At 52.5% G+C, this 23,418-nt stretch overlaps 1 protein-coding gene across 3 annotated transcripts in view; it reads right to left on the bottom strand.

The window, feature by feature from the left end:
* Sh3pxd2a (SH3 and PX domains 2A) overlaps positions 1–23,418 on the bottom strand; it is a 207,517-nt gene that overhangs the window by 80,163 nt on the left and 103,936 nt on the right. For all 3 annotated transcript variants that reach the window (XM_057778865.1, XM_057778867.1, XM_057778866.1), the window contains exon 5: positions 18,519–18,610. In XM_057778865.1, coding sequence (XP_057634848.1) covers positions 18,519–18,610 — 92 coding nt within the window. The remainder of the gene's footprint in view (positions 1–18,518; positions 18,611–23,418) is intronic.

Raw genomic sequence — 23,418 nt, 5'->3', positions numbered from 1 at the left:
GGCTGGCCAAGGGGAAGAGCAGGCCACGGCTGGCAATTCAGAGCCGCCATTTTCCCAAAGAGCTTGCAGTGTTCTAGAACTCCACAGTACAATGGCCATTCCCAGAGCTGCCAGTGGCCAAGCAGGAGTGGCGCCCTCCCTTCAGTGGCCTCCTTCTCCATGCTGAAGGCTGTCTGGGATTGTCTTCAAGCTGGTTAGCAGCCCCAGTGGGGAGGCAGGCTAGCTGTCCCCATGGGACAGGGGGACAGAGGAATGAGGCACATGTCACCAAGCACCACACTGAAGCTCAGGCTGACCATTCAACAGAACCATCTAGAAAACTGGCTAGAAACCCAAGGTGGAGCCACCCACACCTACTTGGTTATCTGTGGGATTCTGAGGCTGGGCCAGGGTTGCATAAGCACCAGCACCGGCCACACCTTAGGGGCATTCATATGAAGCAGGAGCAATGTGCTCAAATTTCCCAAAAGGCTTCCAGACAGAACCTCTGGGCTTGTCTTGCCATCAGAGTCTGCAGCCCTCCACCCAGGATTCCTGGATCTCTCTCCCTAGCAAAGACATGTTCTCCCCTTTCAGGTGAGAAGGGCAAGGCTTATAGACACTTCCTTGTCCAACATCAGTCAATGAGTGGCTGTGGTTGGGTTGGGCCCCAAACCGGGAACCCTGGTTTAGTTCTGAGGCTCTCAAGTCCCACCCACCTGGAGCTGTGGGTGCAGGGGTAGAAGGCAACCCTGGGGCCTGACAAACAGCTGGAGGAAGGGGAGAGTGGCTCTTGACAGTGGGGGCAGCTGGGTCACAACTGAATAGCAGAGAGGAATCCATAAGGTGCCTGGCCTCCAACCCAGGAAGGCACTGCCCTAATAGGAAATTCTCAGAGTTTCCGGCTGGGCCCCTTTCAGCAAAACCATTTGGTATTTTTAATGGCTGAGTGTGCTGAGAAGTAGCTTAGGTATCTGGGACTCCCCCATCCCTGACATAGAAGGCTATGGAAAGGCAGGGCTCCCCCACCTCAGGCATACCCACCTCTCACTGCCCTTCAATCAACTCTGGCCAGACAGGACGGGGGGGGGGGGTCACTCTGTTGGGGGCCCAACAAGTCAGATTCCCTCCTCACTGGGTCGCAGTCTTAAGGTGGTGATGACAGTTGCTGCCTGTCAATGCTCCACTCCCAGGACAGCACAGTCTAGCCTGCCTCTGACTTGCTGCTGAATCACGAAGTCCCAGGGAGACGGAGGAAGAGTGGAGGAGGGAGGGCGAGGCTAGCATCTCCCTTTCATGATGCCAGAAGCTAATGTAATTGCAAAGGCCTCCCAGGCTCCATCAGGCTGTTCAGCCTTTTAGCCGGCCAGGGTGACTAGGACAACAGGCACCAATTGTGCTAAGCAAACTGGAACATGGGACTTGGGGAGCAAACTGGGACGACCGTTTCCCTGTGGGCCACAGACTGGCCTGCCGCAGAGAAGACCGGGGTCCCACTTCAGCTTCCTATCTGTGTCTGTAAAAGGAGTCACACTGTTTATCTCTGGGTCCTTCCTGTGGAGATGCAACTGAGTTCATGTGAGGCCAAAGCCTCTGGTTCAAAGCTAGGCTGATTGCTGTGGCGGTGACCCTGAACTACTTCAGTCCTGAACTTGTCCACCCACAGAACAAGGGCAGTCACAGTCACAGGACGAGGACAGTCACAGACAGTCACAAACTTTGGGGAGGGTAGAGTGTACAGCATTACTGCATAGGACTGCACTGTTTCTGGAAGCCAAACAACAGCCATCTTTGCGAGCTCAGCTGTTGACTGTTTACATCCCTCATACAGGCGTGGGCAGGGTCATGTGACCCTCCTCTAGGTATCTGGGTCTTCCTACTGCTTGCTGTGTACAACTCTGCCCTAACTGCACACGACCTGAGGGAGGGGCTTGAGTATATAGACCCATGAAGGCTAGGGAAAGGGTCTTCGTCTATGTGGCTATGGGAGCACCATCATCCCTGTTGGGTAAAGATGTTCTGGTGTGGCCTTTTGCGGGGGGCACCTGCATTCCAGAAAGTAACCCCTAACCTAGCTTTGTAAGTAAGCCCAATCAATGCATTGGCTCTCTAGAGTGAATCTTGCCTTGATTTGCCAGCTGACCCTTAAGGGTCAGGGTAGACAGGGCTTACATCAGCCCCTGAGGAGGAACTTCAGCAACAGGTGTGCTGGAAAAGGAATGGCCTTGGGATAGTGTTAACTGCTGACTTGACAGACTAGATCGCCCAGGAGACCAGCCTCCAGGCTCATCTTGAAGTTGCTAGCCAGATGGCAAAGTCTCCTTTAAGCTGAGGTGCGTGGCTTAGGAAGATAGATCAGCAGGCAAAGGGACTGGCTGCCAATCCTGAAGGTCCAAGTTTGATTCTAGGGAACCACGTGGTAGAAGGAGAGAAATGGCTACCGAAAGTTGTCCTGACTTCATACATACGCTATAGCGTGCACACACACACACACACACAGAGAGAGAGAGAGACAGAGAGAGACAGAGAGAGAGAGAGAGAGAGAGACAGACAGACAGAGAGAGACAGAGAGAGAGAGAGACAGACAGACAGACAGAGAGAGACAGAGAGAGACAGAGAGAGAAGCACTAAAATGTAGTAAATAATGTTTGTAATAAGTTTTAAAAACTTGGGTGCTGATGAGCCCCTGAATTCAAGTGTGTGTGTGTGTGTGTGTGTGTGTGTGTGTATGTATGTATCACCATTAATCTGTATCTCCCAGTCCAAGGCCCTTTTTATAAGATGGTCCATACATAGCCCAGGCTGGTTTTGAATTGGAAATCCTCCTACCTTGGACTGTGAGTTCTGGGATTACGGGCCTGCATCACTATGTGTAGCTTCAGCTTCTTCCTCTTTCTCCCTGTTCACTTCTCTAAGTGAGGCCTGTGCTCTTCCTTGGTCATTCCAGCAAAGCATCTGGTATTAGTGGCAGCAAGGAGGAAGAGGATGGAGCGAGGGCTGGGAAAAGTCTTTGTGTTAGCTGCCTGCCTCTGCACCTCCATCCTGTGACAGCTTGTGAGGACCACCAACCTGATACAGGCATCATCTGCCTGCCTCTGCACCTCTCTCCTGCGATGGCTAGTGTGGACCACCAATTTGCTGAGGAAAGGAAGGGGTCACCCTGTCCATCAAGGTTACCAGTGTGAAAGGGAAGCCAGGAAAAGCAGCTGAGACAGGTGAGAAAAGACTCAGGGATGTTAAAGTTCGGGGGTGGCCATGAGGAAGGCTGCTGTATCCTTGGCAGGTGGAATTTGGCAGCGGCCTGCAGCCTCCTTTCCTCCCTTCCTCCCTCCCTCCCTCCCTCTCTCCCTCTCATGAACGAGCGCCTTGGCACGGGAGCATAGGCCTGCACTTCCATCCCAATGTCCTTACCCTGCTGTCTGCTGGCTGACTTTGACTACATGGCCTGGGGTGCCCGTCTGCAGGTCTGCTGTTTCTGCTAAGACTTGCTCGGCAGAAGCAGACTTGGTGCCAGATGGCTGACTTGGGGTGACTTTCAGAGCTAGGACACAGGCACTCCTTAGAATATGTGAACTGGGGAAGAAAGCATTGTATGTAACCTTGACGGAGGGCTCAGTCTAGGCCAGGAGAGACTGATGATCTCGACCACTTATCATTCCATAGGCTTTGGAAGCTGCTGCTGTGCGGCCTTGGGGCCTTACAGGCAGGCACAAGAGAAGCCGGTTCACAGGTCTGTGATGCAGGGTACCAGTGTTACACAATTCATTGTGGGAGCTAACATTCCAGACAACTGACCCCAAGAGTAAAAGGGGTGGTGAACTTCAAGTGTGACAGAGATCCTGGGACTGAAGGAGGGCCCCCTGAGGGACAAGGCCCTTTTAATCCAAGGACAGGACAGGAACAAGAGGGGAAGGCTCTAGAAGCAGGGACAAGCAACTTCCCACAGAGGTAAGACTGATCATGTGGGCAGAGGTGGGGTGGTGAAGGATTGATGGATGGACTTTGAGGGTCTTTCTGTGAAATCCAGGAGGGATCAGCCGCAAGGGGGACGTGTCCTGAGTTCAGCTGGAGGGACAGGAAAGGTAGGAGACAGAGGCTGTGACAACCGTGGCATTAGCTCCCCTAACCTAGTTCTGGGCTCTGCTTTGCCATCAAGCCTGGCGGCCGGGCCAGCCACTCTAAACGTTTCTTCTTCAGCTGAGTGTTGTGGGGCACACCTGTATCTGCTACTTGGAAGACAGGGGCAGGAGAACTGGGATCAAAAAACTTTTTTAATTAATTAAAGAATGTTGGGTGTTTGGGAGAGGCAGTCTCATGTAGACCAGGCTGGCCTTAAACTCACTATGTAGCTGAGGATGACTTTGAAGTCCTGATCCTCCTGTCTGTGCCTTTAAGAAGCTGAGATTATAGGGGCACCCTACCATCCCAACACCCTACCATCCTGACACCCTACCGTCCCAACACCCTACCGTCCCAGCACCCTATCATCCCAGCACCCTACCATCCCAATACCGTATCATTCCCAGCACCCTATCATTCCCAGCCAATCAAATGCCGTTCAAATGACAAGCCTCTGCCTGTTAGTGAGCCCTGAACTTGCTGCGGCAGATCAACAAGCACTTCTAAAGGGCAGAATTGGCTAGAACCCATTAGAGTCGTTTATGATTAAGAGTGTTTTGTGAAATGTCCGCTTCAGTAATCTATCTACTGTCTGTCTGTCTGTCTGTGTTGGGTTGTGATGTGAGATGTTTCTCCTCTTCCTTCTCTTCCTCCTTCTTCTTTGTTTTGTTTTTCAAGACAGGGTTTCTCGTGTAGTCCTGGCTGTCCTGGAACTCACTCTGTAGACCAGGCTGGCCTTGAACTCACAGAGATCTGCCTGCCTCTGCCTTCTGAGTGCTGGGATTAAAGGTGTGCGCCACCACTACCAAGTCGAGATGTATTTCTTAATCAGCAGGGGCATTTTAAAAAACAGCGACAAATTCTCTGGGCTTCCATTTCTCCACTTCTAGGAGGCCACTCGGAGGAGCAGACAGTGCTGCTGTGAGACTCCATTAGAGAGAAGGAACTTGTTCTTCTAGAAGCCAAGTCAGAGTGTCTGAGCAAAGGGGGCCCTGGGTCAGCTGAGGTCTGCAAGCTCTGGGAGCTTTCTGCCCCCCATAGCCTGGAGCTGGGTTTCTGTTCTGGCCTTTGAAAGCCTTTGCACAGCATGGTCTCAAGAGGCAGAGACCTCCAGGCAATACAGAGGGAGCATGGATGTCATTCTATGCCCCCATTTGTGCCCCGATCTAAATTGCTGCACTGAAGGCTCTTGTGTCCAACAAGAATCTGGCCTTTCTCTGCAGGGCTTGTGTCTTCCAGGGTTCTGAGAATGAACCCCATTGTAACCATGTGGATTGCCTAGAGAGGCCAGATTCCTGTTCTGGGTGAAAAGCTGAATTCCTTGGGGGAAGAAAGGGGTCTTGGGTCCTTCAGCCTGTGTCCTAGAGGGGCTGGACGTTATGATCATCATAGACCTCATTAGACACCCCTACACACACACACACACACAGAGAGAGAGAGAGAGAGAGAGAGAGAGAGAGAGAGAGAGAGAGAGAGAGAGAGAGAGATTTTGCTTTGTCTCCTTAGCATCCCAAAGAGTCTCTGCTGCTCTTTCCACAGAGAAAAGTCAAAGCGCTGTCTGTATGTCTGTCTGCCCCCTCTGGCTTGTCACCATGGTGGACACAGGCTCTGGGTGTGTCGGAAGCTCAGAGATGACTCTACAATGTCTGGGCCTCAGAGCACTAGTGAGAAGAGATAGCAGGTGAGTTCAAAGTCTGCTCCAGCTACCTGCCTGACACTGTGGAGCTTCCTGAACCTTCAGTTATAAGGAGCTAAAACAATTCTTGTTTTGTAAACTTGTGGGAGACAAGTAAGACAACGTGCAAAGCTCTTGGTACGGCATTAGGTTACGGTGGAAAAGACTGGAACACAGAAAGGATTCCACCTGGAAGTGCAGGCTCACAAGAGGGGTTAGATCTGCAGAGGGGATGGCGGCCCTCCCTGGGGAATAGAGCTGTAAGACCATGGCCCCATCACACATGATGCCAACTTAGGGTCATGAGCACAAACAGACTGTGATTCTCCCTTTGTACCTTCCAAGGAGTCCCGCCCAGCGGGGATTCTGACAAGCAATCTGTGGACGGGGTGGGGGACAGAAGACGGATGACGGTTGGAGGATGGATGGATGGATGGATGGATGGATGGATGGATGGATGGATGGATGTGGGTACAGAACAATGGACAGAACAAGCCTCCAAACATGGAAGGACATCTTTGACATTCTCTATGGACTTCATAGTTGAGCCCCATCACTATATAAATGCTGACTCTTCTCCATCCTTCAGAAATCCATGAATCACCTATGGCCAAGAGGTAGCCGGCAAAGTTGGCAACAGGATGTCAGGGACCCCCAGGGGGAGCTTGTGCCGCTCCATGGCAATGGGCTCTACGGCGATGGGCTCCACAGCAATGGGCTCTATGGCGATGGGCTCCACGGCAATGGGCTCTATGGCGATGGGGGTCTACGGCGATGGGCTCTATGGCGATGGGCTCCACGGCGATGGGCTCTATGGCGATGGGCTCTACGGTGATGGGCTCTACAGCAATGGGCCTGCCCCGCATCCTCTTCCTTGGAACTCAGCTTTGTGGTTCTTCCTCCCATACCTTGTCCGTAAGAATTATCGACCAATCACCCCTCCGTGTCCATCTATCAACCCCCACCCATCTTCCATCCTTCATGTACCACACATCCATTATCTGTCCAGCATCCATTCTTCACCTCTGTCTTAACTGAGGAGTTGTTACAGGCTGATTCCCGTGCCTGAAGCAGGAGTGTGGCCAGAGAAACACTGTCCTGCCTTAAAGTGCACACCATCTATTACCAAGTGAAGACACAAACATCCAAGGAAAGAAAACGAAGAATTCAATTTGCAATTGGATACCATAGAGCTGTGTCGAGAGTTTACTGTATGGGAACTCCCAGGGCAGGGAGGTCAGAGGTCGGGAGGGCTGCTTAGAAGAGGCAGGCACTTTGGGGCTGTCGAGGAAATGGGAGGAGACTTGGGGTCGGATGGTGCATGACTGCAGGGGCAGGGGAGAGGCAGGAAGGGATATGGACAGCATGCCGGGGTCTCAACTCAGCCTGGTTTCTCTGTTTAGGTGGCAGAGTAGAAGGTGGAGGAGGAGGCCCCCGGCGTATCTACAGATGTTCTGGTCTGTGCGGTGCATGAGACAGACATACAGTCCCACCGCCATGGACAGGCCTGTCAAGGATCCCCGGTTGTTGGCTCCTAACCTCCCAGTCCTGACCCAATCTGGCGCCTCAGCCGCCATGTCAAAGGGTGGGAGAAAGGCAGTCTGCGGCATGTGCTAGGCACTTTGGTCACTGTACTGCTCTGGCAGGGACAGAGGCAGGGCCCTGGAGGTCACACAGCCATCTCCCAGGTGGTAGACCCAACATCACAAAGACAGAAGCACCAACTATGCAGACGTGCCAGGCCCTGTGTTACCCACTTTACACTGTCTTTAGTCTCATTTTACGGATGAGGCTTAGAGATGTTAGGTCACTCTCCGGGAGTCACACAGCTGGTAACAAGGAAGCAAGACCACAAACTAAGCACTCTCTATGCTCATGGCCATGACAGATCTACCTGTCCCCTGCCATTTCTCTCAGCCCCAAAAAAGGCCCTCTTCCAGAGGGTCACAGTGTGTCCCAATCCTGCCCCCAGTGCCTACAGGCACTTTATCTAGAGCTGTCCAGGAGCTTTCTCTAGAAAGATGGCAATGATTGGCACTACTGGCACTATCCAGTGACCATGAGCTATGCGAGACACTAAGGATTCCCACATGTGACTACCTCAGAAGATGTAACAAGAGCTGGGCACGGTGGCACACACCCCTAATCAGAGCTCCTGAGAAGCTTAGACAGGAGAATCTCTGCACATTGAAGGCCAGCCCAGGCTACAGAATCAATCTCATACATGCACGCACACATGCACGCATGCATGAACGCACACATGCACGCACACATGGTACAGAGGATGCTTACTCTAGTTCAATTCACAATGTCAAAACAGAAAAAGGAAGCCTGGAGAATTTTAAGAATTTTAATTTCATCTGGGACTCTAACTGAAAGGAGGATCAGAGAGACTTCTTTACTGAGCCCAGCTCTTTCCTGCAGCTCAGGTGGAGCAGGTTTCTCGCAGAGACTCCTTGAGACAGAAAGTATGGAACTCAAAGAGCTTCAGGAAGTTCCTGAAACTGGCCAGACTCACTGGGTTCCTCCCCTTCCCAGTAAACAGTAAAGAGAGCCCCTCTCCAGCAAGCCAAACCACAAACAAGAAACAGATTGGGCAAGCAGCCTGGAGCCACCTGAAGGGACGCTTCCCAACCGCTAAGCTGCCTGCAGGCTGTGCAGTGTGCTCTGTGTGCCCAGCTTTGTGAGCTGTCCCCCATGCTGAGTGTCTTTAGGTCATTTCTCCTCCTGTCAGCAACCTTTCACCCATACTCCTTTAAGTAACCCCAATAAAACTCGTTGGTTCCCCAAGTTGGACTATGGTGGTATCCATACTTTGGTCTGTCATGGGTTCCCTATCTGGGGTGAATGTGTTTGGTCTCCCCAGGCGGAAAAAAAAAAAAAAAAAAACCTGTCACACACAGCTCTGAATGTCACTATTTCCAAAGTGATGAGACTCAGAGGTCACACCTCCCTGGAGGGAGAAACAGTAACCGAATGAGCATAAGAAAGAACTGAGTTAGCGTCTAGGCTCAGTTCAGCCCAATCCTCCTTCCCCTCCATCCGCCCTGCAGGCCATTCTGCATCGGCCCAGTGGTTTCCTGGATGGAGGTTTTTTCAGCGGAGCCAAGATCCATAGGCAAGCTGTTAGCAGCACCTGGGACAGGCGGCCAAAGGTGGGCACTGAAAGGAGAAGAGGAGGTTGGGGCTGCTAGAAAGGACAAGCCTGAGAGGGATGTGGGGAAAGTGGCCGGGCTGAAGTGATGGGCTTCATCTTCATAGACAGCAAGAGATTCAGGCTCTGTGGTAAAGTCACTTTGCCGGGACCACAGGACTGCCGGGTCGCAGAGTTGGGCCCCCAAGACCCTTGGGATATGGCTGCCCGTACCCACTGTCATATATATCCCCAGGAACTCTTCTGCCGTGATGCTAGCAGGTCTCTTGGGGGCTCCTGGATCCCAGGCAACAGGAATGACTGCCAAGTCTAGATAGATGTCTTCACTGTGGCAGGCCAAGAGGAGGACTTAATGAGACAGCCTCACAAAGGGGCAGGCGGCTGCCACATTCCACACAGTGGGCTCAGACTGCAGGCCAGGGGCTCACAGCCAAGGGCCTGTGTTGCTGAGGAAACTTGGGGAAGAGCCTCTCCAGGGCAGCTTGGGGGCTTCCCAGCGGCCAACAACTGTGTGTGCTACATTTCTGAGCGTGCCCAAGTGGAAAAGGCTTGCTGGATGGATCCCAACGGCCAGTCCAGCACTGGGGTCACAAGACCTAGGTTTCAGGTCTGGCTTTGCCTGAACAGGAAACACCAGCCTTTTCCGAGCCTCAGTTTCCAGGATTAGACTGGGTTCCCTTAGCTCTAGGTCTCATACAGACCTGACTCCCTCTGGCTCTGCCCAGATGGGGGCAGGAAGGGTGGCAGTCACTAGCGAGCCACCCACCCCATCCCCAGTAAACACTGTTTTCCCAAAGGTGGGGAGACAGGTGAATAAGCCATCACTAGCGTAGCCATTACTAAGCCTATCACTGGAAAGAACCTTGTATTTGTCAAGCGCCCCCACCATGGAGCTTCCAAACCATGTCCTTGACTGTGCTTGGCTCAGGACAAGCCTGTGTGGTGGGGGTGCTCCCATTTTGTACAGGCCCATCAAGAGGCTGCTCCCTACCCAGCCGTCCCTGTGTATGGGTCCTGTGGGTTCTTCAAGGTTCCTGCCCTCCTGGACTGGGCATCTTTGGATCTGCTAGACCTCTTCATGCCCAGTCACTGTACCTGGGGCACCAACAGTCCAACTCTCCTGGGCATCCTGGCCTCTTCCAGGAGGCACTGACCTCAAGCCTTGAGACAGTCTCCACTAGGTAGGGGTCAGTCTTCTTGGTAGCACTAACTAGCTGCTCCACTCAATACTGTTATTTGGCCTACAGTGTCTGCTGAGTGCCTGGCGAGCCAGGCTCAAGGGACACACTTGCTCCTTGCCTCTGGGGAGTGGAGGACCTGGGGGTGACAGCTGGGAGGAAGATGCCATGGTGTGTGTGTGGGGGGGGGGGGGTGGCCATGACAAAGAAGGGAAGAGAGGAGTGAGCGGTAAATCAGGGAGAGGGGCTGAGCAAAGAGGACAGTAGGGTGAGCTGGGGAGGTAGGCCCCCAAGGAAGAGGCCACCGGTGGGGCTCAGAGAGTTACCCTTAGCGCAGTAGAAAGTCACCCGTGTCTTACTTAGACCTTTGGAACACCCTTCCCTGGCTGTGTACCAGTGGGCTATCTGCGGGCTGGAGGGGGCTGTGCACCCCTGTAGGTGGGAGGGCCAGCCTGCAGCTGGAGCTGCTGCTTCCTGCAGGGTCGTTACTATTAACACTGGCTGTCTCTCTCTCCTTCCCTCCCCACTGGCATCATCTCCCAATGAACTGCAAGAACTGGCTGTGACAGATGACAAGCCAAGACACCTATCTCTGGGGTGACTTTGTCTCAAGGAGTATGCATGGTAAGTTCCTGGGAGTCCCTAGGCCTGGACCTGATGGCACACACGCAAAATACCCGTAAAATAAGAATAATACAATTTTCAAAAAGAGTGGTAAAAATGCTCCAAAACTGGATTGCAGTGATGTTTGCACAACCGAAACTGTGCCCCTAATCATCAAGTCTGCTGTGCACTAATAAAGCAATCAGAAAGGCTGGATGGCTGGGCGATGGTGGCGCACGCCTTTAATCCCAGCACTCGGGAGGCAGAGGCAGGTGAATCTCTGTGAGTTCGAGACCAGCCTGGTCTACAAGAGCTAGTTCCAGGACAGGCTCCAAAGCCACAGAGAAACCCTGTCTCGAAAAACCAAAAAAAAAAAAAAAAAAAAAAAAAAAAGGCTGGATGCAGCTGAGTGGCAGAACACTTGCCGAGCACACGCAAGGTCCTGGGCTCCACACCATAAGAAAACAAGTGAATTTTATAACATGTAAATTATTAAGGTCATCTGGGAGAGCCGCCGCCCTTCGCTCTTCCCCACTGAGCTAGGCTCTTCAGGCTAACACCAGCCTGTCCATGAAAAGTCTAGGCTGGGTAGACCCTGAAGTCACCTGTACCCTCTTTGTCACCACTCTCAGTGACAAGTGAGCTGGCCACCTGCTAGGGAGCAGGACGGGATTGATTATGGTGATTATGGATGGTGGGGGAAGGACTAGATTTTTCTGGCTGCTTCTAGGAACAGGTCATCCTGTACCCACCAGGTGGCGCCCATCTTTAGAGTTTCATCTCAGAGTAAGACTCAGGGACTCTGGAGGCCAGAGGTAAAGTCTCCAGAAGCACTCTTGGGGGTCTCTATTGACGCGCGCCTTTGCGGTGGGGAGTACAGCGAGTTGCCTCATCTGAAGAAGGGATCACTAGCGTCACAGGAGAATACAATAGTTAAACACTATTATTGCAGGTGGCTGTAATACTCCATGTTACCACCAGGTGGCGAAAGATACACACAGATCTGAAGTCAGGCACTGATTCCAACCACCCAAAGTCACTGATTCCAAGCACCCAAAGTTAGGCTGATGCTCAAGCAGCTTACAGACTGCAAGGGGAAAGGATCGTGGGTTTTTACAGAGCTTGTCCCTTGCTCCGGGGTTGTGCATATTAGTTTCCCCGTTCTTACAGCCATTAGACCTGAGTTGTTTCACACTTGGACCACAGAAATAGTCACCTAGTTTTGACTGGACCACAAGGGGAACCCAGAGATCCCAGATTCTGTCCCCATCCTGACAGAAGCTATGTAGCTAGCCTGTCTATGTAGCTAGCCACTGCCTCGCACCCACTTCCTCTCAGAGTGCTTCTTCCTAAGGCTCTTTCAGAGACAAACTCTGTCCTGAGGTTTGCTGAGACTCCCTCTGGCCTAGGTGCCCCCACCTGCTACCTGACTTGAGTAGCCTGCTCTACCACAGCCTCAGCTTGAACGCTCTCTCCTTATGGAAATCTCTGGCTACCTGACCAGGCTGGCCTGTCATTGTGGGTAGCCCTGAGCCTACACAACCACTTCTCCCTGCCTCATTGGATCAGCAGCTGTCACTGTGACAGGGGCATTGGAACTTAACCATTCTTAGGGACCACACAGGTGGGGGAGGAGCTGAGTTCTGCTGGCACCTGTTACGCTCCGAATGCCTTTCACATGATGAGCCCCCTCCTCTAAAGTGCTTTCCTCCAGCAAGGACTAAGCTGTGCATCAGACTCCGGCCCCTGGGCTTCCACTGTAAATGGTCAGAGAGCCTCCTGCCTGGTGTCAGCAGAGAAGGCCTGCCACAGGGAACGTAAGGCCCAGGTTTACATTCAGCTCTGACACCATCGGGGAGTTACATACAAAGCAGCCACCAATGGAAAGAATGAAGCTTTGAGCTCTGAGGGGAGAGGGGCTCACCTGTCCAGGTAGATATGCCTGAGGGCGGGGCTCACCTGTCCATCTGGAGATGCCTGGAGGGGAGAGCTCACCTATCCATCTTAAGATGCCTGGGGCAGGGAGCTCACCTGTCCATCTGGAGATGCCGGGGGGGGGGGGGGCTCACTTATCCAGCTGGGGTTACCGACTGGAGGGAGGAGCTCACTAGTTCAGCTAGAGATGCTGCGGTGGAGGGGGGGACGGACGACTCATATACAGCTGGAGATACCTGGGGGTGGGGGAACCACCTCACCTGTCCAAATGGAGATGCCTGGGGGCGGGGTTCACCTATTTAGCTGGAGATGCTGGGGGCCCTCACCTGTCCAGCTGGAGATGCCTCTTTGGACCCACAGTTCCTAGGTCCAGCTGGCTCTTTTGTCCACTTCGATGAAGAGGCTTTCTGTGCATTAGCTAGTGGGAGCGGATGGGGGCTGGAAGGACGTGTGGCCCATGGCCCCGGCTGGATAATGATGCCAGGTGAGCAGAGCTGCCTAGCTGAGGGTCTAAACCAGGACACAGCCTAGGGCAGGGCTGCCTCTCTACCCTCTGTTTCCAAACCAGAAGCAGTCCATTGAAGGTCACAGCAGAGCTGGCCGTCCGATTCTATCTCTATAATTAACTTAAGGCAAGACTCTAACATACGGGTAGCCTTGAGTTCATTGGCCCATGCAGCTCCTGGCATACAGTAGATGCTCAATAAATACCCAGGAGTAAAGGAAGCCTGCAGGAGAGACTGTCATGGCTCCTCCTCCTAGAAGGAGGTAGGAAAGAGGAGAGGCAAGCAGCTGGGACACGTTCCACACTCACCCTCAGTCGCTCTACCCAGCCCCTGCTATGTCTGTGACACTTACAGGAAGGCCATGCCGTGAAGCCACTGCCAACAAGGTCCTGCTGCCAATCACAATGCAGCCTGGACACTAAGATGTCACAGGTAAGCTTACTCAATGTCTTATCAGTAGGCCTGGAGTTCCAATGGGCTCAAGGATGTGAGGACTCCAAAAGCAGTCGCCCCAAACTCTCAGGAACCTGGCTGTGCTGCCAAGATGGCCTTACGCTGTTTCCCTGCTGGGGCTGAGGCAAGGCTAATAGTTTCTTCTGACCTAGACCACCGCCTTTTCCACAGGGAAATGTAGTGACTGACCATCTCCTCCTGGTCCTGAGCAAACCACAATGACCAAGAAGGAAATGGGAGGAGGCTGGACCCGTCTGCAGTGAGTCTCTCCGCATCTAACCTCATCCTTCCCCAACCTACCTGCTCTGTGCCCCCCACCTGCTCTGTATTCCCCACCTGCTCTGTATCCCCTTCCCTGGAAAGCCTCATCCCTGTATGCCGGCTTGTCCCCAGAGACAGCCTGTCCCTGTCCCCACATCCAGTGCTCTGGTCAACTGGACTTCAGTCCAAGACTACGCCCTGTATGCCTGATCCCGTGTCCCAAGGGCAGAGCCACCACAGGGATGCTAGGGTGCTTGCCAAGGGTGCCATGACTGGTGATGGCGGCAGGGTGCTGGAGGTGGACTTGGCTTCACAGAGAGCAAGGTGGGTTGGGATAGGGACTTTCCAGCAACATTTAAACCTCAAGGCTGGCGGGGGCAAGATGATTCTCATCTGCGTAGGCCCCACCACCTCCCACCTCGAATCTCTGTGAACACTGGGACATTGTTCGGGACCTCAACAGAGGGCTCTGTAGCCCTGAGGCTGAAGAACAAAAACTAGTTTAGCAGGGCTCTGCCTGTCCCATGAAATTTCAAGAATTTCATCGGAGCCCTGGCAGGCTGGGCAGCGTGAGGAATGAATGATTGGAGAGGCCTGAACCCAGAGTTCACTGCCTGAAGGGGTCCCCGCAGAGGCCAAGCAAAGAAGGGGTGCTGAGTCAGCATGAGGGGTCCTGGACAAGTGGGGTGTGCCTGTGGGGGGTGGGATGGGACACCCCACATTTGTCCAGGTTCATCTCAGTTGTTAGAACAAATTCAGCCTTCCCAGAGTGTGTCTAAACTGAATTCCGTCTAGTTTTAAGTGTGGCTTTTAGATTTTTAATTTTAAAATCTTAATTATTTGTGTGTGCAGGCAACGTGCCATGGCGCATGTGGAGGTCAGGAGACGTTTGCAGGAATCAGATCTCTCCTTCTACCGTATGGGTTCCCAGATTAAACTCAGGTCACCAGGATCTTACCCACCAAGCCACCTTGCTGATCCATCCTTTTTTATTCTTCTTCTGAAGACAAGGTGTCGTGTAGGATGTCTGTACAGTTGGTATAATGTTAGTGGGAGCAAACCCACGGCTTCACACCTGCTTGGCAACCACCGGGCTCCATCCCTAGTGCCAAGGATGGCATTTACCTTACATCTCTCTCCTCAACCCACATGTCACATGGCTCCCCGGAGTCCACACAGACAGACAGACTAAGAAGCCCATCATGAGCCTCGCTTGCCCACTAACCCCTTGTGGCTACAAGGCAGGGGGCCTGGCCCGGGGGAGGTCTGAGGGCGGCCTGCTCTCAGGCATCTAAGGACATACATGTGTTTTAAGATGTGCCTCCCTGCTTCCTGGCTGTGTAGAGCTTTGGGTTCACCATTTGCTAGCCAGAATGAAAGAATCTTCCTCAGGTAGCCCAAGACGGAAATGATGTAATATTGTGTGGGGTACGCAGGGCGAGGTCAGTACGATGGACACTCTTTCTGCTGCTCTCCTTTCTCATCAGGAGGCTCACACAAGAACATGCACATATGTGCACACGTATACACACACACACTCACACTCACACACACCTTTTTATATGCTAGTGTTCCAAGAACACATAGCTACAGGTAGAATGTCAGTCAAATTCACTGTGACAGCATTAGGTGGCAGGGCCTTAGGAGGTGAGGAACCTCTATGGGTGGGATCAGGGTCTTGTAAGAGAGTCCAGAGAGGGGGCTGGAGACATGGTTCCGTGTGAGCAGTGGCTGTTCTTCCAGAGGACCCCAGTTCAATGCCCAGCACCCATATGGCAGCTCAGAACCATCTAAAACTCCAGATCCCCTGGGATCTGACATCTTCACACAGACAAATATGCAGGCAAAACAAAACAATGCACATAAAATAAAAATAAATAAAACAAAAAAAGAGAGAGGGAGAGCCCAGAGAGAGCTTGATATGGAATCAAGATGGCTGCCTACGAAGCAGGAAGTAGGCCCATCTCTGCCTACTGAACCGTCTTGCCATCCCAAGACCCCACATTCTAAGACCACTTAATACTGCTGTGATACAGTCTCCAGTACATGCAGGCTGGGGCCGCTCACAGTCTGCTAACAAGTCGGAGAGCAGTCGGGGTGAGCAGGTGCTGGGAGTCAGAGAAGGAAGGCAAGGCTGTTCTCGCGGAAGAGGTGGTACGAGGTTCTCTTGGGAGCTGAGCGCCCCACAAAGGACCAAAGTGTGCATGGCCAGCAGGTCTGAGAGGAAAATACAGAGCCGAATGATCGGAGCTGGACAGCGACAAGGAATAGACGTGATCAGAGGGTGAGAGCTTGGACTCTAAGTGACAGAAAGACTGAACACATGGGGGGTCACATGATCTAATCACGGGGCGCTGAGGAGACCTGGGAGACCAAACAGGAGGCCGAGGATCCACAGAACAGATGGTGACGGGCTGGCCCCAGGGCAGTCACGAAGATGGCTAGACTCAGACCAAACGCAGAGACAGGCTGAAGGAAATACCTGCAGGATTTGCTGAGGGGTAGCTGGAGACTTGACGCGAAGACATTACAAAGAAGGCCTGGAGTTGAGGTGTAAGCGAGGGGCTTCTAAAAGAGCACTCTGATCCCTGTCGTGCAGAGATATGCACGGGCCAGCGTGGTCACAGTCGGAGGGGGACCCACAGCCCCAGAACCACCGTCCTGGGGTGGCTGCAGACGATGCCGCACCAGTCCTGCTCTGTGCTAGGCCCATCAAAGGGGTCTCGAGGACAGAACTTTCTGTGCCAGACCACTGGTCTTAAAAAGCAGCAGCCGGACACCAGATTGGCCAGTGGGGGATCAAAGCCTAGAGCTACTGCCTCCCCGCCCCTGAGACAGGCCTGTCCAAACCTTGTCTTCCCTATGGAATGGCAAAGACCGCCAGACCCCACAAAACAGAAGAGCCCCCGCACAGCAGCATGCTCGTGAGGGGTCAGAGAGACCGGGTTGTCTGCAAAATTCCAACACGATGCATAGGCTTTGATAATTTAGTAACTCTCTTCAGAGCCGTCACAAGTCAAAATATTCTGTTACCTGACCTGTATTTATGTTTGGGGGGCGGTGGGCAGGGGCATGAACAGTGGCCCAGAAAGGCAAGCAGCCCTCAGGGAGGGGAGGCACTTGGCTAATAAATCATCAGGCAGTCGGCCCAGGGTCATGTAAAGGCCTGGGTTCTTTCACAAGGACTAAGTGGGACTCAGTCTCTCTTGGGGAGGGAGGAGGGGTCCAGAGGCAGTGCGGAGATGGGTCAGGGCTGGGCGACCCCTCTGAACTCTCATCTGCTACTTCTCGAGCCACAGGTCTATCCAGTACTGCTTCGAGTCGGAGGCAGCTAGCTCCTGTCTCCATGGTGACATAGAAGGCCTCATGCTTTTCACCCTGTCCCTGCCGTGCTGTGCTCTGGGAGGCAGAACATGGCCTGACTCACAGTCCATGCGGTCCCCAGGCTTTTGCAGCCATAGGGTGAGCATTTACTGCATGCTAGTGGCGCTGACTGGGTTATCTCAGGGGGGGGGCTCTTTTCCCCACCACCATGTACACCACCATGTACTCAGCATTAGATTGCCAGAGACCAGAAAACAGAATTCTAGAAGCTGCACAAATGATCAAAGCGCCTCAGGCGACAGTGCCTGACTCCGGAGTGTGACCCAGAACAGTCACTACTCATCACCAAGACTGTTGTGTGGGAGCTGCCCCTCCTGGGAGGGAGTGCTGGAGGTGGGCCCAAGGCCGGTCTCTTGCACGGCATTGGCTCATGGAATGATTCGTGAAATGGGGCCCATTTATTTAGCTGACTGGCAAGAAGCAGGGGGCTGGGATAAAGGTGGGGATCACTGAGTCCAACCATTAACACCCCCGTCTTGCCCTGATCGGGATGTTCCATCATCCAGGAGCAATGTTCTCCCTACCATTATGGGGGACGGGTGGGGGTGGGGGAGAAAGGCCACCAGCTGGGAACAAGCAATAGCAGGTTGGGACCCAGGGCCACGGTCATCCTAGAAAGTGAAAAAGGATCAAGAACAGGGTGGGGAGGACCCAGAAGACAGAGGATCCAGGATCACAGATACCCCAGAAGGGGGGCAACCTGCAGAGGTAGACAGTGTGGGCTCATCTGAAACCTGGGGATGCTGTTGTAGTCTGCTTCCCCATGCACCATGTGCAGGGGAGTCTATATCACCTGGGTGGAGGCCCTCCCCACTTTCAGACAGGATCTCACTATGCAGGCCTGGTTAACCTTGAACTCACAAAGATCCTCTCTGCCTCTGCCTCCTGAGTGCTGGGATGAAAGGCGTGCGCCACCACGACTGGCTTTCACCTCTTTTAAAAATTATGTATAAAAATATATGTGTGCATTTTATGTGTGATGTATGCAAAAATGTTCACTGCAGCAAAAAATAAGGATAATAAGTTCCCTGATTTTGAAAGTTAGATAAACTGAGCTCACATGTATGCCTGCGATGACAGGTGGACCGTCACAGGGAGCTTACTCACAGCAACCCTCTGCATTAGGACAGTCTCTGCTTCTTGGGTGAAACCGTTCTCAGGTAGCATTAATAGCTCTCCCTCTACTAGGGTCCCACATCCTCAGCCTCCCCATTGGCCCGGTTTGGCCCACACTTCCCAATCATGCAGAAGCGGTGACAGTCACTACTCACTCTTTGGGGGGGTTGACATCCTCAGGCCGTGCCTCAAAGAACCGAAAGACTTCATCGCACTGTGAGATGTGGGGAGGCAGGCGGACAAGTGCCTGTGAGAGACGAGGACAGAGGTCATTAGAACTGAAATAAAAGAATCCACCAACCTATTTATCCTCACGCTGTGGTGACCCCTAATCCTAAAATTATTTTCATTGCTACTTCATAACTATAACTTCCTACCTTATGAATTATAATGTAAATATTTTTGGAGATAGAAGTTTGCAAAAGGAGCTGTGACCCAGAGGTTGAGAACCCCTGATCTAGGGTTAGGGATGACTCAGGAGAATGGGGCCTAGCGACAAGTAGTCCTGGGTTCTGTCCTCAGCGTTTTCTAAACTGGCGTCTGCCTGTAATTTCAACATTTGGGAGATGGAGGCAGGAGGAAGAGAACTTCAAGGTTATCCTTGGCTGTGTACTTTTCAGGTCAACCTAGTAATGAGACTTTGTCAAACAAAAAACAAACAATAGTAGGGTATGGTGGTGGCGCACACCTTTAGTTCTAGCACTCAGGAGGCAGAGGCAGGAGAATCTCTTTGAGTTCGAGGCCAGCCTGGTCTACAAAGCTAGTTCCAGGACAGCCAGGGCTACACAGAAAAACCTTGTTTCAAGAACAAACAAACAAAATAAAACAAAACAAAAACAAAGAACAACAGAACAAAAACCAACGATCAAAACCTCCAACAATCAACTGTGTCAAGGTGTGGTGGTGTGTGTCTCTAATCCCAACATTTAGGAGGCAGAGGTAGGAGGATCTCTGGAAGTTTGAGGCCTGCCAGAGTTACATAATGAGACTTAAATCCCATTATGCCATGCGGGTATGAGGACCTGAGTTCAAATCCCCAGAACCCCCATGAAGCTGGATTCTGCAATCCTAGCACGCCTATGTTGAGTGGCAGGAAGAGACAAGAGAGTCCCCAAAAGCTTATGGACCAGCTAGCCTGGTGCATGTCACAGAAGAGAGTGTAAGGCAAGGATTGACACCTGAAATTACCCTGACCTCTACACACACACACACACTGTGACATGCATGAGCCTCCATTTACACACACAAACATGTACACACATACATATACACGCAAATGCACATCACACACACACACACACACACACACAGACCAAACAATAACAAACCTAATCTGTTGACAATCAGTTAGCTAACCAATCATCCAGCCGATAATTTCAGTAACCATGTGTGGTGGTTTGAATGACAATGTCCCCATGGGTTCTGGCATTTGAATACTCGGTCCCCAGTCAGTGGTATGGTTTGAGGAGGCTTAGGAGGTATGGCCTTGCTGGAGGAAGGGCATCACTGGGAACCAGTTCTGAGCCTTCAAAGCCTGAAGACATTATCAGTTTGCTCTCTCTTCCTGCCTGTGGTTAAGGATGTGAGCTCTCAGCTTGCTACTCCAGCCACCACGGCTCCTGCTTATGGCCATGATGGACTCTTATCCCTCTGGAACTGCAAGTCCCCAGTAAACCCTTCCTTCTATAAGCTGCCTTGCTCATGGTGTTTTAATCACAGCAATGGGAAAGTAATTAATACACCGTGAAAACAATTAGTAAATTAAACAAGCAGTTAATCAGGCAAAAAACAAAACAAACAAACAAAAACAGAATGAGCACTGAGTTCAGGTTTCTGATTGACAGGGCTGGTCATTCCTCCCCAGGCCTGAAGGAATCTCATCCTACTCAGAGTGTATTGGGCTCCTAACCTAACAAGGCAAGGTTCACCTTCTGCAGCCCACAGACAGGCCCAGACCCTTGCCCTCACAACAGAGGATTCACCTTACAACCCTCAGCACCCACAGCGACACTGCCTGTGCCACTGTGTCATATGTCTAGACACTGACTGCAGGACGAGCTCTTAGTGACAAGCTGAGAACGGCCACAGAGGACAACAGCGTGCTATGACAGAGTCAAATGGAGATGAGATGTAGGAAGGGCCCAGAAGCTGCGTGAAGGCAGCGTGGCCTGAGTGCAGGGGCGCAAGGGAATTGGGAGAGGCTGGGCAGGCCTTGTCGGAGAAGGGTTCATGGGGGACTGGAAGGTTTCTTAGGAGGCTGTGTTAGAAGGGTGAGGAGAAAGAGACTCCCATGATGATTGAGTCAGGCCAAGAGGCCTGCTGTCCAGAGACAGTGAGTCTCCTGCTGAAGCAAGAGCTAGAATAAGAATAAAGCAGAGCTGGTACTCCACAGCCAGCGCGTGTGGGAGCCCAAGTGGGGAGGGAGGCTGGGCCTCCCTCAGAATGGGAGAAATACTAGAATAAGTAAAGACCCTTGGATCAAGCAGACAGGACACAGTCAAAGTAGAATGGGGGACAAGGCCGAAGGAATCAAGGATTGGCGTCAGGAGGAAAGAGAGAAGCTCAGGTTGGGGGAGTCCATGGATACTTAGAGAAAGACAACATGGAGACACTTTGTGACATGGTGGTGTGTCCCCTAACTCCATGCCGGGATCTATTTCAGATGTTCCATCCAGCCCCCTGCTAGCCCAATGACCTTCCTGAGCAGCCATGGAAATCCTCAGGCTGGTCCCACCCCCACACTATGGACGAGGAAGGAAGGTTTCAGTGAGAACACTGCCCTGGGCCCTCGTGGGGCTGGGAAAACTGTCAGAATAGAAGCCTTGCGCAGACAGGGGCTTTAGCCTGTTCTGTTGATAGTGACCCAGAGCGGAAACTCAGCCAGCAGCTGAATGAATGAACAGATGGACGGAAGGTGAGAAAAGAACAGGACTTCGTGTCCAGAAGCCAACGCCCAAGAACAGCGAGACAAGAGCAGGCCCAAAAAAGCACACTCGGCCATGGGTGGCCACAACCGGGATACAGTTGGGGAAAGAGAGCGTGGTTTCATTTTCTGAGCTGGTCAGACAACCCACGTCTATTTCCCAGCACCAGGCATTCCAAGAGGCACTTCTCCATGCCAGATCCACGCCCAGGCAAGACGGGGCGAGATTTGACAAGACCAGACCTTCGCAATGAGAACATTTTGCTATCATCCCTTTGCAGTTAACTCCCAGCCATTTCTTCCTGGAGCCTGGGGATTTGCGAAGGTCTCCAAGCTCCTGCCACCAACCAGGAAGCGGCAAAGAAAAATGAATTTTAATTAGCAACAACTCAATATTGGGCACTGTCCCAGATGCCAACTCCTCCAGCCCCCTGACAGCAGGAGGATTCTCGGTGTGTGTGTGTGTGTGTGTGTGTGTGTGTGTGTGAGAGAGAGAGAGAGAGAGAGAGACCCTCTGGAGAGCACATCACATGATGTGTTGCCTCTGTCTATAGTGGGGAGACCACAGCTGTTGTGAGGAAGGAACTGCCAACAGAGTAAGTGGCAGGATCCGTGTCCCAGAGCTCAAAATGTGTATGACAGGTGAATCCAGCCCCAAAGGCCACCAGGTTCTCACCTAACCTATGAGACACATTCTGTGTTTTCTCAAGGCTGGCGGGGAAAATGTGATTAAAAGAGACAGGGAGGGAGGCAGGAGAGAAAAAGGAAGAAGGGTGGTAGCCAAGTAAGGATAAAAGGGCTCCGTGGGGGCAGGCAGAGGTTCCCCGAGTTTTAAGGGTTCAAGCTAGGCAGAACCAGGAACAGCCGTCACTAGGTTGGGGCTGTGCTCAGTAGCGACCTCGATGACCTCAAAGAGACAGGGCCATGGAAAGCAAGTTTCAACTGGCCGAGCGGACCCTGAACCCCACCAGACACCCTATGAACAGAGGGCTCTTCATGCCAGAAGACAGTGAGTGGTGTCTGGGGCAGGGGACACATGGGCCGCAAACAAAGAAGTCTTTCGGTGGAATGACTGTGGCATCTTGACTGAAGAGGGAGCCAGCAGGGAGCTTGTCAAGGGTTCGCCATGATTGTTGGCGGACAGCAGAGGCACCCAGCCTGCCCGGGTCTAGCCAAAACCACTCGGCACAAGTGGTTGGTGCTGAGTGGCTATTTCCAGGACATGCTGGCACTGACACTCCAGAGTCTGAACCCACGCTCGGCCACACTGAGAGAGGCAGGGTGGGGCTGGGGTCTCAGCTCAGATCAAGGGTTCTGTCATTGAACATTTACATGTCGTGTGGGAAGTTAACCGAGCAGTCACGGGTGTGAGCTCTGGCCCCGCTGTTCCCAGGCCGCACTGGCCCTCTCTGAGCTCAGCACATCAGATTTGGTGGTGTAACTGTCACCAGTAATGAGGTGATGAATCTGGGGAGCCCAGCACAGTGTCTAGGCTGGCCCTGAGCAACCTGTGGGTACCTCTTAGCTGTTCCATCATTGCCACCCTTCAGGTCAAAGCAGCAATGCACGAGCAAGGGCTCCAGAACGTGTCGGGAACCCCTGACTAGCTCAGCACGGCAGCCGTGTTTGCTATGTGCCCCTGGGAAGTTCAAGACATCTCTCTGGTTATCAGTTCTTCCAGGATTCAGAAAATGTCTAGTTCTGGGATCCCAGATTAAAATGACTTCCGTGGGAACATATGAGATGGTGCCTTGAAGGCCCTGCCTTCTTGGCCTTGACCATGGCCATGGCCATGCTGGTTAGCACAGCAAAGCCTCTGAGTAGTCCAGCGGGAATGTTGCTGAGGCCGATCTACCAGCAATAAGAATACTCTAGAATGTTCATGTGCTCGATCAACTCTGAAAGAAAGGATGCAACCACGATTCTAATTCTATAGAAGAAACTAAATCATAGAGAAGTTAAGCAAGTCCCCGAGGAAAACAGGGGGACAAGCAGCCGGTCAGTCAGGAGCATGCCTCTGTGTCAGGGGCCTGTATCCTGATCTGGGCTTTCTGCTTCTGGTGTTCCTCTCTGGTATCTGTGAAATGTCCTGAAGGTCCTTCTAATTATAGGGCCAGTGCACAGTCATTAGT

The sequence above is a fragment of the Chionomys nivalis genome, chromosome 8 (assembly GCF_950005125.1).
Source record: "Chionomys nivalis chromosome 8, mChiNiv1.1, whole genome shotgun sequence".
NCBI classification, from domain to species: Eukaryota; Metazoa; Chordata; class Mammalia; order Rodentia; family Cricetidae; genus Chionomys; species Chionomys nivalis.
The sequence above is the reverse complement of the archived record's forward strand: the minus strand, read 5'-3'. Positions and strand labels throughout refer to the sequence as shown.